The sequence below is a fragment of the Salvelinus sp. IW2-2015 genome, linkage group LG3, assembly GCF_002910315.2.
Source record: "Salvelinus sp. IW2-2015 linkage group LG3, ASM291031v2, whole genome shotgun sequence".
NCBI classification, from domain to species: domain Eukaryota; kingdom Metazoa; phylum Chordata; class Actinopteri; order Salmoniformes; family Salmonidae; genus Salvelinus; species Salvelinus sp. IW2-2015.
In genome coordinates, this window is record NC_036840.1 from 31,127,594 (window position 1) to 31,140,033 (window position 12,440).

At 43.4% G+C, this 12,440-nt stretch overlaps 2 protein-coding genes across 6 annotated transcripts in view; one reads left to right on the top strand and one right to left on the bottom strand.

The window, feature by feature from the left end:
* The window catches only part of LOC111954522 (rap1 GTPase-GDP dissociation stimulator 1), a 43,331-nt gene extending 37,219 nt beyond the window's left edge, over positions 1–6,112 (top strand). For all 4 annotated transcript variants that reach the window (XM_023974317.2, XM_023974341.2, XM_023974332.2 and 1 more), the window contains 6 exons: positions 878–1,012; positions 1,397–1,522; positions 2,614–2,753; positions 3,399–3,525; positions 3,963–4,091; positions 4,274–6,112. In XM_023974317.2, the coding sequence (XP_023830085.1) occupies positions 878–1,012; positions 1,397–1,522; positions 2,614–2,753; positions 3,399–3,525; positions 3,963–4,091; positions 4,274–4,401 (785 nt within the window). In that variant the 3' untranslated portion in view covers positions 4,402–6,112. The remainder of the gene's footprint in view (positions 1–877; positions 1,013–1,396; positions 1,523–2,613; positions 2,754–3,398; positions 3,526–3,962; positions 4,092–4,273) is intronic.
* A 432-nt stretch (positions 6,113–6,544) lies between these two features.
* tspan5a (tetraspanin 5a) overlaps positions 6,545–12,440 on the bottom strand; it is a 31,631-nt gene continuing 25,735 nt past the window's right edge. Inside the window, exons 8-11 of one of the 2 annotated variants that reach the window (XM_070436076.1) lie at positions 11,568–11,711; positions 11,189–11,250; positions 8,809–8,854; positions 6,545–8,630 (exon numbers count right to left, since the gene is read on the bottom strand). In XM_070436076.1, coding sequence (XP_070292177.1) covers positions 8,842–8,854; positions 11,189–11,250; positions 11,568–11,711 — 219 coding nt within the window. In that variant the 3' untranslated portion in view covers positions 6,545–8,630; positions 8,809–8,841. The remainder of the gene's footprint in view (positions 8,631–8,808; positions 8,855–11,188; positions 11,251–11,567; positions 11,712–12,440) is intronic. The other variant, XM_023974499.2, reaches the window with a different exon arrangement.

The following is a 12,440-nucleotide window of genomic DNA, read 5'->3' on the forward strand; positions in this document are numbered from 1 at the left end:
CCCTTCTCCCGATTGCTCAGTTTGGCCAGCTCTAGGAAGAGTCTTGGTGGTTCCAAACTTCTTCCATTTAAGAGTGATGGAGGCCACTGTGTTCTTGGCGACCTTCAATACTGCAGAAATGTTTAGGTACCCTTCCCCAGATCTGTGCCTCGACACAATCCTGTCTCGGAGCTCTACGGACTATTCCTTCGACCTCATGGCTTGGGTTTTGTCCTGACATGCACTGTCAACTGTGGGACCTTTTATATAGACAGATGTGTGCCTTTCCAAATCATGTCCAATCAATTGAATTTACCACAGGTGGACTCCAATCAAGTTGTAGAAACCTCTCAAGGTTGATCAATGGAAGCAGGATGCACCTGAGCTCAATTTCAAGTCTCATAGCAAAGGGTCTGAATACTTATGTAAATAAGGTATTTCTGTTTTTATTTTTAATAAAAATTCTAAAAACCTGTTTTCGCTTTGTCATTATGGGGTATTGTTTGTAGATTGACGATTTTTTTTCTTCAATCCATTTTAGAATAAGGCTGTAACAATGTGGAAAAAGGGAAGGTATGAATACTTTCCAAATGTACTGTATATAGAACAAACACGCTTCTCTGTCATGTAGAACAGGGAATCGACTTTTGCAAGTCCCCCCACTTTCTTCCAGATTTTTTTCTCTAGTTAAGTCCCCCACCCTCCAATGAAAACACACTCCCTCAGAGTGATCTGAATACAAGTCCCAAGCCTGACAATTAGTCATTGCATACCATTACACATTTACACCACAGAGTTTCAGAACACATGTTTCATCTGATTGTGAAATCTTAAAGCCAGGAAAATGTGGTTTAGAAAATAGTGGGCAGAGTTATCACTATTCACCTCCCCCACACAGATGGTAACTGCATACACATGGTGGAATCAGGCATCGTTCAGAAGCTTCTGGAGCTGCTGGATCGCCACGTGGAGGAGGGTAACGTCACCGTGCAGCACGCCGCGCTCAGCGCCCTGCGCAACCTGGCCATTCCTGGTGAGACGCCCAAGGCGCTCCATGCATGATTGAGTATACTGTCAATGTTCTATATGACGTCTTTGTAATCTGTGGGTGGGGGGCAGGTCTTGGCAAATGCAACTACAAACAACTTCTAGTCAAAAGTGCTTCCCTGTACTTAAGTTCCTTCTTTGAGCCTTAGGTTAATATTGGTTGAATACAATAGTTACTAAATTAGTCTATCGTTTATTGTCATGGTGTACAACATTGTCAGCTAAGAGCTTAATTGACATGTACAGTCCATACCTAAGGAAACAAAGCCGATTACACATGTCTTTGAGGAGGGTGCATAGTTTGAAGCGAGAATAGTTTGGATTTATTTATTTAACATGTTTAATCTTTTATTTATAATCTTTCCCTAAGTGGTGAACAAGGCTAAAATGCTGTCAGCTGGTGTGTCAGATACGGTGTTGAAGTTCCTCCCGTCAGAGATGCCTCCTGTCCAGTTCAAACTGCTGGGGACGTTACGCATGCTCATCGACACACAAGGTAGAGCATCTTTATAACACCTATATGTCACAATTATAGCACATTTAATACACTGTAAAACAACTTCCTAATGATGCCCCCGAGGTCTGTGCTTCGCGCTCTATTTAAATTGACCAGAATCAGTCACAGGTGTGAATGTTTCAACCCATTAACTCTGCAGAAAGATCTAAAGGAACATTTTCTGAAATGGAGGCTAGAATGCTTTCCTAATGATGCTCTAAACTTGATTCTTTCCATACCTCACTCTTTGTCCTTAAATTGATCTGTATCAAATCCAGGTGCAAAGATTTTATTTATTCAGTAGAGTATTTTCGAGAGCCATGCGTCCTCCGAAACGCGGCCCTGCCAAGCCGCACTGCTTCTTGACACACTGCTCGCTTAACCCGGAAGCCAGCAGCACAAATTTGTCGGTGGAAACACCGTACAACTGGCGACCGTGTCAGCGGAGCGCGATGGGACAAGGACATCCCAGCCGGCCAAACCCTCCCCTAACCCGGAAGACGCTGGGCCAATTGTGCGTTGGTCACCCGGTTGCGGCCGGTTGCAACACAGCCAGACATCGAACCCGGATCTGTAGTGACACCTGTGCCACTCGGGAAGCCATTGAAAGGAAAGTACAGTCAAAAAAAAAAAGCCAGGAATGCGATAAGTTTTCTGCCAAACGTTTGAATCTTCATCAAATAGTGGTTGGGGAGGACCGGACAAGGCCAAGTGCAGTCCAGTTGGATCCAAAGTGACATGGCGATCGATGGAGTCCATCTTTGATTGAGTCGCTATGGACCGGTGTGTCACAGTGAGATGTTGACAGGGTGTTAGAATAGCAGGCAACTCAAGGTGATAGGACATTAATACCTGTATGTCGTTACAATAGGCATTTTTATCTCTTCCTTCCTGGAGTTCAGAGATTCATTATAACAAATACTAGAAAGTACTCATTGTTACCAAGAATTGACCCAAATAATTTCAACAAGAAGTTACCAATTTTTAGGTCGAATCATTTCAAGAAACCAGTCATTTCAGTTTATATACCAGAGAGCTACCAATGGTAATGGGGATGTAAAATAAAGTGTTACCTGTTGTTTTCTCCCCAGCGGATGCGGCAGACCAGCTGGGGACCAATGCCAAGCTGGTGGAGCGTCTGGTAGAGTGGTGTGAGGCCAAGGACCATGCAGGAGTCATGGGAGAGTCCAACAGACTGCTCTCAGCTCTCATCCGCCACAGCAAATCAAAGGTTAAGGCCAGCTGCCATGGAAACACACACACCGTCTGTGACTGACTAGCTGGCTGACTGTGACCACAGAATACATTCTGACCCATGATGGAACTGTTCAGATCATAAAGGGGAACAACGGACTGTGATTCATTGTCTAACTCTTCCTGAAATACGATCTTTCATGTTGGTTAATGCCTAGACCTAGCGTTGGCAGTTCTGCAATACTTCCCATCCGGTCTCATCTCAGGGGAGAATGACTCAGGTGTTACTCGGACTGGTTTTCTCCTTCTAATCTGTAGATTTGTGACTTCCGTCCTATTTGCAGCTCTTTAGACAGAATAGCACCCCTGTGGCAGTGCTAGAGATGTCATACTTACACACCGTACACAAGTCATGTATCATTTAGAGCAAGGGTGGACTGGCTTAGTGGTCTCCTCCTGGAAAGTCACTGGGTGTGCAGGTTTGTGCTCCCACCCTGCTCTAACTTACACACCTGATTTCAGCTAATCAGAGTCCTGATGAGCAGCGGGTTAGTAGAGGGTATGTGTGTTAGGGCAGGGCTGGAGCAAAACCCTGCACGCCCAGAAGCTCCCCCACGAGGTGGATAAGATATCCCCGTTTTAGAATTGTGCCCCATTGAAATGTTTGTTTTTGTGGTTTTAGGATGTCGTAAAAACAGTCATCCAGGGGGCAGGCGTGAAGCACTTAGTAGTCATGGCGATGAGCGAACACATGATCATGCAGAACGAGGCGCTGGTGGCTCTGGGCCTCATCGCCGGTTTGGACCTGGGTAAGAGTCAGGGGTCAGGTTCATGTCACAGTGCAGCCTAATTCTGACTACTGTGTTAGCCACATGGTTTTGTAAAGTCCAGATTGGGAGCACTTCCTTTGACTGTGCCTGGGTTGTGTTCAGTAGGGCATACTGTAGTAAAATGTTTAGAAATGGAGAGAGAACTCAGTTTACTCAGTTAAAAAAATAATTTCCATTTTCCTTGCTCAACTGCAAGTAGTTTGATGATGCACAGGGTGAGTTAGAACCATACAATGGAAAGCGATTTTGACCTAGTGAGACGCACTGTATGAATTAAATTCACTGTTGAAGCATTTGTAATGGGGTGCTCAGTACACCCTTTTCTCAAAAGCAAAGCATTGACTCTGGTGGGGCATTGAAATGCATTAAAACAATTGGACAAATGAGTCTGTGACTTGTGTTTTTCATGGTTTCAGTGGGGGCTGAAAAGGACTTTGTCGGGGCTGGCCTGGTGCAGGTGCTCCACAAGCTGCTCTCAGACGAGAGGACCGCCCCGGAGATCAAATACAACTCCATGATCCTCATCTGTGCGGTCATGGGCTCAGGTAAAAGGGGCGGCCATTTTGAATCAGCCACTTAGACAGCTTCTGCTCCAATATCCAAACTAAGGCATAGCAGAGTGGTATACTAGTATGGACATTGGGATATAGCTGAATGTTCTGGTTTAGATTTGTGCTCTTCCTTTTAAAGACTTTTGAATGAGACCTGTTATCTTTCCCTCCTCCAGAGCCTCTCCATAAAGAAGTGCAGGGCCTGGCCTTCATCGACGTGGTCTCCAAGCTGCGGTCGCATGAGAACAAAACGGTGTCCCACCAGGCGTCAATCACAGAGCAGAGGCTAACGGCACAGAGCTAAAGGACTCTTAACGCCCACAATCCCCCACTCCCCCCAATGCCTGCCTCATAGCCAATCCCTGGCCCCCATTCCTTTCTACACAACCTTCCTCCCTCTGTGTGTTTCCCATCGTCACGTGCCAAGGTATCCTGTCCCTTTGCCCCCGTCAACAGCCAGCTGTTCCAGCTAAAACGTACCCGCCCCCTCTGCCTTACAGCCTGCCTTTAGCCTGCCTTCCCACACTACCGCCGCTCATGCATGCGTACTCCTCCATAATAAAAACAAGACAGCCTTTTCTTTCTCCAATAGATAAACATACAAAGAGAGAACACTTTTTATGATGACCATAGCTGTGAAAACCGTTGAAAAACAATACAAAAGAACAAAAAAACTGTGAGTTAGGTTGGTCTGAAAACAAACTAAGCAGCCATGCATCCATCCTATGTCTCATGTTAGCTTGAGTTGAAGACGAACTGCATGTTTTAGTCCAGTTGATGGTGTATCCATGTTCATTTGGACCCTCGCATACCCAAAACCACAGCCCTGGGCAGATCTTCCAGAGCTGAGTAGGGTTCAGTCATGTTGTACTTAAACTGGCGTTTGAAAGGAGTTGGCTTGATAATCCCAACCGATCCCTCTCTTCCCTTAACTTTCATACAAACCCTGTCTCAAACAACCTACCTTACTGTCCCCAACAACCTTACTGTTATATCAAGGGTATGTTTAGAATGGGGAAATGTTACAGAATGTTCAGATGTAAATATATTATGTAGAACAGATATGACCCGTCTGTCAAGTAGAATAGGGAATTATGTTAACTAAATGTGTTAGATTTCTATCTGCAATGTTGTAAATGTTTAACCCCAACTGAACATACCTTAGGCTATGACTCCACTAGCACGTAATAATTCTCACCTGACATTGAGGAATCCTGTGTAAGTTACAAGTTAGAACTCCCAGATAAACAGTCACTCCCTCCCTGGTCTCTGAGTGTAGCAGTCAGCCATACCAGGTGTGTAGTATATGTCTGTATGGATTATGATGAGCCGGGTGCGCCAGGGAAGACCAATGGGGTGTGTTCCAGGGCGTCTTTTTTTGCAGTAGCGCTGCACATTTCAGAAGATTCCTATATCATATTAATGTGGTTCCTAAGTTATTTAACACTTCTCCAGGTGTTGTGAGATCTGATCATCTATGTAACGCGACTGCAAAAGAGATGACCTCGAACGTCACCGTCGATTGGAATCTGGCTGCGTCGTTTCACATAGTCACTGTGGTCTCCCTGACAGCTACGCGAACCTCCCCATAACCCTGTCAGAATGGGCCGGTCCAGACAGCCAGAGAAGATCCCCCGTCTACGTGTGGTACCGCTCTATGGTTTATCCCAGCCAGCGCTTTGTTTGCATGTGTGATGGTTTCTCTCCCACTCCAAGTATCGAGAACATGCCCATTCCAGCATGTTGGATACTGCGATAGGCAACGTCTGGTGACATAGGCGTTTTTTTAAATATAAATTATTTGTTTACTAATCGGTCTTGTTAAATTTTCTTATTTTTTGTCAGGTATGAATGGTAATTTCAGATTTGTAACTTTACAAAGACACAATCCAATCAAGACGTAACTACAAACTAACTGCGTTACGGTATAAATGTTTGTTGTAAATGTCATTGAGTTGTACATTTGGAAGATTGTAACTCAAACAGATAATTAAAGATGATTGCTGGCGATAATGTATCTGTTGCTTCTAGAGTTTGTACTGCCTGTTGATAAAGTAAGAGGGTGACATCTGTTTCATAATATTGATAAGTCACTCTAATCATGTTTCATTCATTGTGTCAAACAGGGTTTCCCGAGTGCATTGGCAAGGGCAATGGTGTCACCTAGGCTGCATTCCATTCCATATGGTTGTCCCCTCCCATCTATACTTGTTCAGAGACAATTAGGTTAGGGGTAAGCAGAAGCCCCATCTCAAATAGAATGCAGCTTCACATGCCTGGCTTTGAGGCGCTCTGATAGGCCTGGCAAACGCTACGTAGTTTTGACAGATGTAATGTCCGTTGATCACACCTTTGTCACTGTTTCTGATTGGAATTAGTTCCATCTGATTGAGGGACTGGCCAAAGCACCATTGACCAATACATGAATGCGTAATGGAGTCCGAGAGAAAGATGCCAATTCCCTTTTATTAATTATTAGCACTATTAACAATGTCAGCAGGTCAACAAAAAGGATTTCTTTCATGGGAATGAAAGAAAAACAAAGGGCTCGATTCAATCATTATCGCAGAAGTTCAGCGCGATTTGAAATTTAAAGGTAGTTTGTGATAAGGCCGATTTATCAAATCAAACTGTCACATGTGCCGAATACAACAAGTGTAGACTTTACCTTGAAATGCTTACTTACAAGCGCTTAACCAACAATGCAGTTCAAGAAGAAGAAAATATTTACCAAATAGGCAAAAATAAAAAATGTAGAATAACTAGGCTATATACATGGGGCACTGGTACCGAGTCAGTGTGCAGGGGTACAGGCTAGTTGAGGTAATCTGTACATGTAGGTGGGGGTGAAGTGACTGCATAGGTAACAAACAAACGGCAAGTAGCAGCAGTGTACAAAAGGGGAGATCAGTGTACATTTTCCGGTGGCTATTTTTATGAATTATTCAGCAGTCTAATGGCTTGGGGGTAGAAGCTGTTGAGCCTATATGCAAAGTTTACCACGAGTGCAATCGTGCTATAGCACTGAACTTCCTCAATACAGATTGAATCAAACCCTTATTTTCTTGTTCTGAGGGTAGAAAGGAGTGTAATTGGTTAAGTTATTTTAAAAGCCACACCAGGAATCGAACCAAGGACATAATGCATGGACACCCTCATGTTACGACCTCTGCCACCCAGGACCCCATCCACCAGCCTTAGGTTTTGGTCCTTTAACCAGTCACAAGAAATGGTTAGACAAGAAATGTGAAAAGTGATTGGTTAACTTTAGAAAGTAAGTTCAAGGTTGGAAAACAAGACATGAGGATCCTAGTCTCGTAACCTGTATTTAACTCTCCTGCCACCTCCCTACAAGCATTTATTTAATTGTTTTGACTCACTGCTGTACACTCCACTCACTGATCATTGAGCTAGAAAACTGAAAGCACACAGGGATTTGAGCCAGGAACCCTCAGCACGGCAACCCATGTGTTACGCCCTCCACCACCAACAAATGTCAGGAAGTGAGTTAGTTTTATTTACTCACTGGTCATTGTAAGCTCCCCCTGCTGAGCAATCGAACAAATCACATTCAGCCCTCAGAACAAGATTGAATATGAAGTGACAGGGATTCCTAAAGATTGACACGTCACTTAGAGGTATTGAAAACAGAAGACCACCATCGCAAGAAATGGACATTAAGTTCTATCCCTGTTTTTCAGTTCATTGAATGTATTGACAATTAATTTTAATGTAGAGTGCAGAGATCAGACCTTGGTCAAATACATTGATACTTGGAAGTGTGCTTGATTTAGCTTGTCTGTTACAATAGAACCAATCGACTAGTCCCCCCAAAAGTGCAAACTCTTGCTAAATCAGGCSCACCTCAAGTATTAAGGTATGTAACGTACCTGTATGTATTTCACCCAGGTAGAGATGCCATGAAATATAACGAATGCCCATCTGTGCCACAAAAACCCTTGAGCCGACAAGKCTACTGCAGTTCAAAGCAAACGACTTGAGGGCTGCGACTACTACTGTACATTTGCATTCTAGCACCATTACTCTCTTCCCTAATGCTCAGTGTCGCCACAAATACAGCTACCATTTTACTGTTAAAAATACCTGTGTCAATAAGACCTTCTGTACATCATGAATTTAAACGAGAGTCCATGCCATTGTGATAGGCATGCAGTGCATTTACAAACACCCCCCAAGTTAATTTTTTTGTCTTCGTTATTTTCTGTACATTTCTACACAAAGTGTTTACCACATGGATGGAACCGCATGGAACAAATGGGATGCAAAGCGTGGGTAACTTTCCCCAAATTCCCAGAAATCCTGATTGGAGGAATCTTCCAACCGGGATTTCTGGAAAACCTGGGAATTTCTGGAAAGTTACAGTAATTTTGCAACCCCAAACACATCTTTAAAATGGATCACAATGTGCCAGTCATCATGACGGAATATGGTGCAGGTGGTATCATTCCCAGTTCTAGCAGGCTTCTAGCATCGTTTGATGCTCTGAAACTGGCGTAGCCATGCTGAAGAGACCTTGGGACAAATGGAAATCAAGGTCAGACACAGCTCTTAAAACAAACTAATCATAGTCCCAGTATTACTAGGGCAAATATTGAGAAAAGTCAACAACACGGTTGTATTTGCGACAAAACAGAACCATGATGTATTGTACCATTTACGCTCAGCTAGGTGACTTGGTAGTGATCCTTACCTGTGCGTTCCTGGGTCAAGACGGGCCGCGACATCAGGTAAATAAACTACACAGCAAGAGAAAGCAAAAGGAAGGTTTAAAACATGTTCCTTTCATTACATAAGAGCAAAGCCAGGGAGGGGGAGCATTCAGAATGCCTGAAGTTGTCAAATATTATCAGGTGTTTTTCAGTCCCACTCTGCTGCATATTCAGTAGTGTTCTCAATACTCTGGAACCACATGTTAATTCAATTCTATTTACATTCCTGAGTTTTCGGTGAACATGTAATGCATCATCAATACACCCCTGGTGGAGAAGTTGGGTGGGAATAGGGCAGGSAGGCACAGAGTGATGGCATGGCACAGGGCATCGGAGTGGCAGAGTTTGAGACAGTGACAAGAGTGGGAGAGTGGCCAAAGGATTGGTGGAGGGATCTGAGGGAAGTTGGGGGTYATTCTGAAACTGTTTCCATTCTTCATGACGACAGGATCTGGGTTGAACTGATGGCTGAAGGAAATGGGTCATGTCCAGTCCTTAAATCTATTGGCAGACTGCTGCCAACAGGGAGCTAGTTAAGCCTCCATCTTAKCCTGACATTTTGATTTACATACCCATGCGAATGTTATACGTCAGGGATCATCAATTAAATTCAGCCGCAGGACAATTYTTTTCTTGAGCGGATGGTCGTGGTTCCAGAGCACAAAAAAATATATATTTTTAGACTGCCAATTGACAGCAAGAAGCCTAAATGGATATAATATTTGACTAAAACAATCCTTTCAAACCTTGATTACATTTGGGAACATAGTCCTGCTTAAGGTGCCGTCTTTCGGATGGGACGTTAAAAYGGTGTCCTGACTCTCTGTGGTCATTCAAAATCCCATGACGGTTATTGTAAGAGTAGGAGTGTTGAGCCCGGTGTCATGGCTACATTTCCAACATGGTCACCTAATCMTCCCCCTCATCCCTGATTGGCATATCACTCCTCACCCTGCCACCTGATGTGTGTCGCTGTGCATTACAGAGGTGGGTGCCGCTCATTGCTGGTGGATGAGTTGAGTTTCCCCCTACTATGTAAAGCGCTTTGAGTACCTCAGTWGGATAATATAACATATTATACAACTMTATTATGCTTGGGAATACTTGGGAACAAATTTCCTAAATTAAAATCCTTTGGAGCTGATTTCCTGTTTTTACAGTCGTTTACGACCAACAATAAAAACACATTTTTGCTCAGAAAACTTTGGCCAAATAAAACACATTCGATCTATAATCTTAATGTCCCTGCCAGAGTTGTAATCCCTGATACTGATCTGTACTTTGTATTAATGTTAACATACTGTTATGAATGAAACATGAGTCTTGCAGGGTCTGGGCCGTTGGAAATCATTCACTACAGTGACTACTACTGATTCACGGAGGACAACCACAACACCCACCGGCTACAGGTCATACGGAGGACGAGCACAACACCCACCAGCTACAGGTCATACGGAGGACAACATCAACATCCACCTGCTACAGTTCATACGGAGGACAACAACAACACCCACCGGCTACAGTTCATACACACGCTCGCGAGTATGTTCCTCATGCGTAGTAGTATGCAGACCCTTTTTTCCCAGAGTGAGGCAGGGGTCGGTGCATGGAGAGAGAGTGCGGGGGCACCCTGACAAAGTATGGGGGATGAAAAATGAAGCATGAGGTGAGTTGGCATGACGATGGTGTGGCAGAGTAGCATTGTGGCACAGGGATGGGATAGTTATGTGGACAGGGGGYGCTGTGCTCCTGTCTCCTAGCTGAGCGGCCAGCTGGAAGTAGCACAGCGCAGAACCTTTGCCAAATGACTCAGTCAAACTAAAAGGTTAAGTTAGCAAGCAGAGCAAAGTCAAAGAAAGTACAAATAAAAGTTTTTATAAAAGTTTTACTCAGCATATTCTGGATCTAGGTTGATATGTATCCAAAAACTAGKAAGAGCCTTGTAAAATGCAGATTTAGTGGTTACAAACATCAATACTGTTGAACTTTTCTTCATTTTAAGAGAAGGAGTTAAATTCCACCATTTGTTTCTTTTACAGCAGCTTGATACATACGGCGCAATATCTTCTTACTTTATTCTATGCCAAATATAATGAAGCACTTTTTCTAAAATAGTGTCTKGTTTTGAAAATGTGATTCCAAATTCCCTTTTGGTCCACATAATGGCACACTTTCAAACAAAACACCATTTAGAACCTTGGATTCAGTGATTGATTTTCCATGCTGTTAAAGCCTATCCTACGGAGTGTCAAAATCAATAATGAATCCAGTTAATAAAACGTGGTCGGGAATGAGGAAATACATCAGATGTGATAGAATTAACTTGAGACGTTCATTTGAAGTATTTTTCTATTTTCTCACCAGCTTGCTCTCACAGCTTCGATGTCACTAACTAAGTTTTGTGCCAAGCATATTCCAAATATCTGTAAAAGAAAGAAAGATMATTATGAATGTGATGTCTTTTGTAATTAAATCATGTTTCATTAACATAAAAAAAATATATATATATATATACATACATACATACACACTGAACATAAACACAACATGCAACAATTTATTTCAAAGATTTGACTGCGTTACAGTTCATATAAGGAAATCAGTCAATTTAAATAAATGTATTAGGCATTAATCTATGGATATTACGAGTGGGAATACAGATATGCATCTGTTGGTCACAGATTCCTGTAAARGGTAGGGGCGTGGATCAGAAAACCAGTCAGTATCTTGTGTGACMAACATTTGCCTCATGCAGCGCGACACATCTCCTTCCCATAGAGTTGATCAGGCAGTTGATTGTGGCTGGTGGAATGTCATCCCATTCCTCATCAACGGCTCTGCGAAGTTGCTGGATATTGGCAGGAACTGGAACATGCTGTCGTACCTGTTGATCCAGAGCATCCCAAACATGCTCAATGGGTGACATGTCTGGTGAGTATGCAGACCATGGAAGAACTCAGACATTTTCAGCTTCCAAGAGTTGTGTACAGATCCTTGCAACATGGGGCCATGCATTATCATGCTGAAACATGAGTTGATGGCGACGGATGAATGGCACAACAATGGGCCTCAGGATCTTGTCACTGTATGTCTGTGCATTCAAATTGCCATTGATAAAATGCAATTGTATTTGTTGTCTGTAGCTTATGCCTGCCCATACCATAACCCCACCATGGGGCACTCTGTTCACAACKTTGACATCAGCAAACCGCTCACCCACACAACGCCATACACGTGGTCTGAGGTTGTGAGGCTGGTTGGACTTATTACCAAATTCTCAAAAACGACATTGGTAGAGAAATTAACATTAAATTCTCAGATCAAGACCCTGGTGAGGACAAACAAGCACGCAGATGAGCTTCCCTGAGACTGTTTCTGACAGTTGTTCAAACCCACATTTTCATCAGCTGTCCAGGTGGCTGTCATTAGATGATCCCCGCAGGGGAAGAAGCCGGATGTGGAGGTCCTGGGCTGGCATGGTTACACGAGGTCTGCGGTTGTGAGGCCGGTTAGTACTACCAAATTCTCAAAAATTATGTTTGGCTCGGCTTATGGTAGAAATGAACATTACATTATCTGGCAACAGCTCTGGTGGACATTCAGCAGTCAGCAT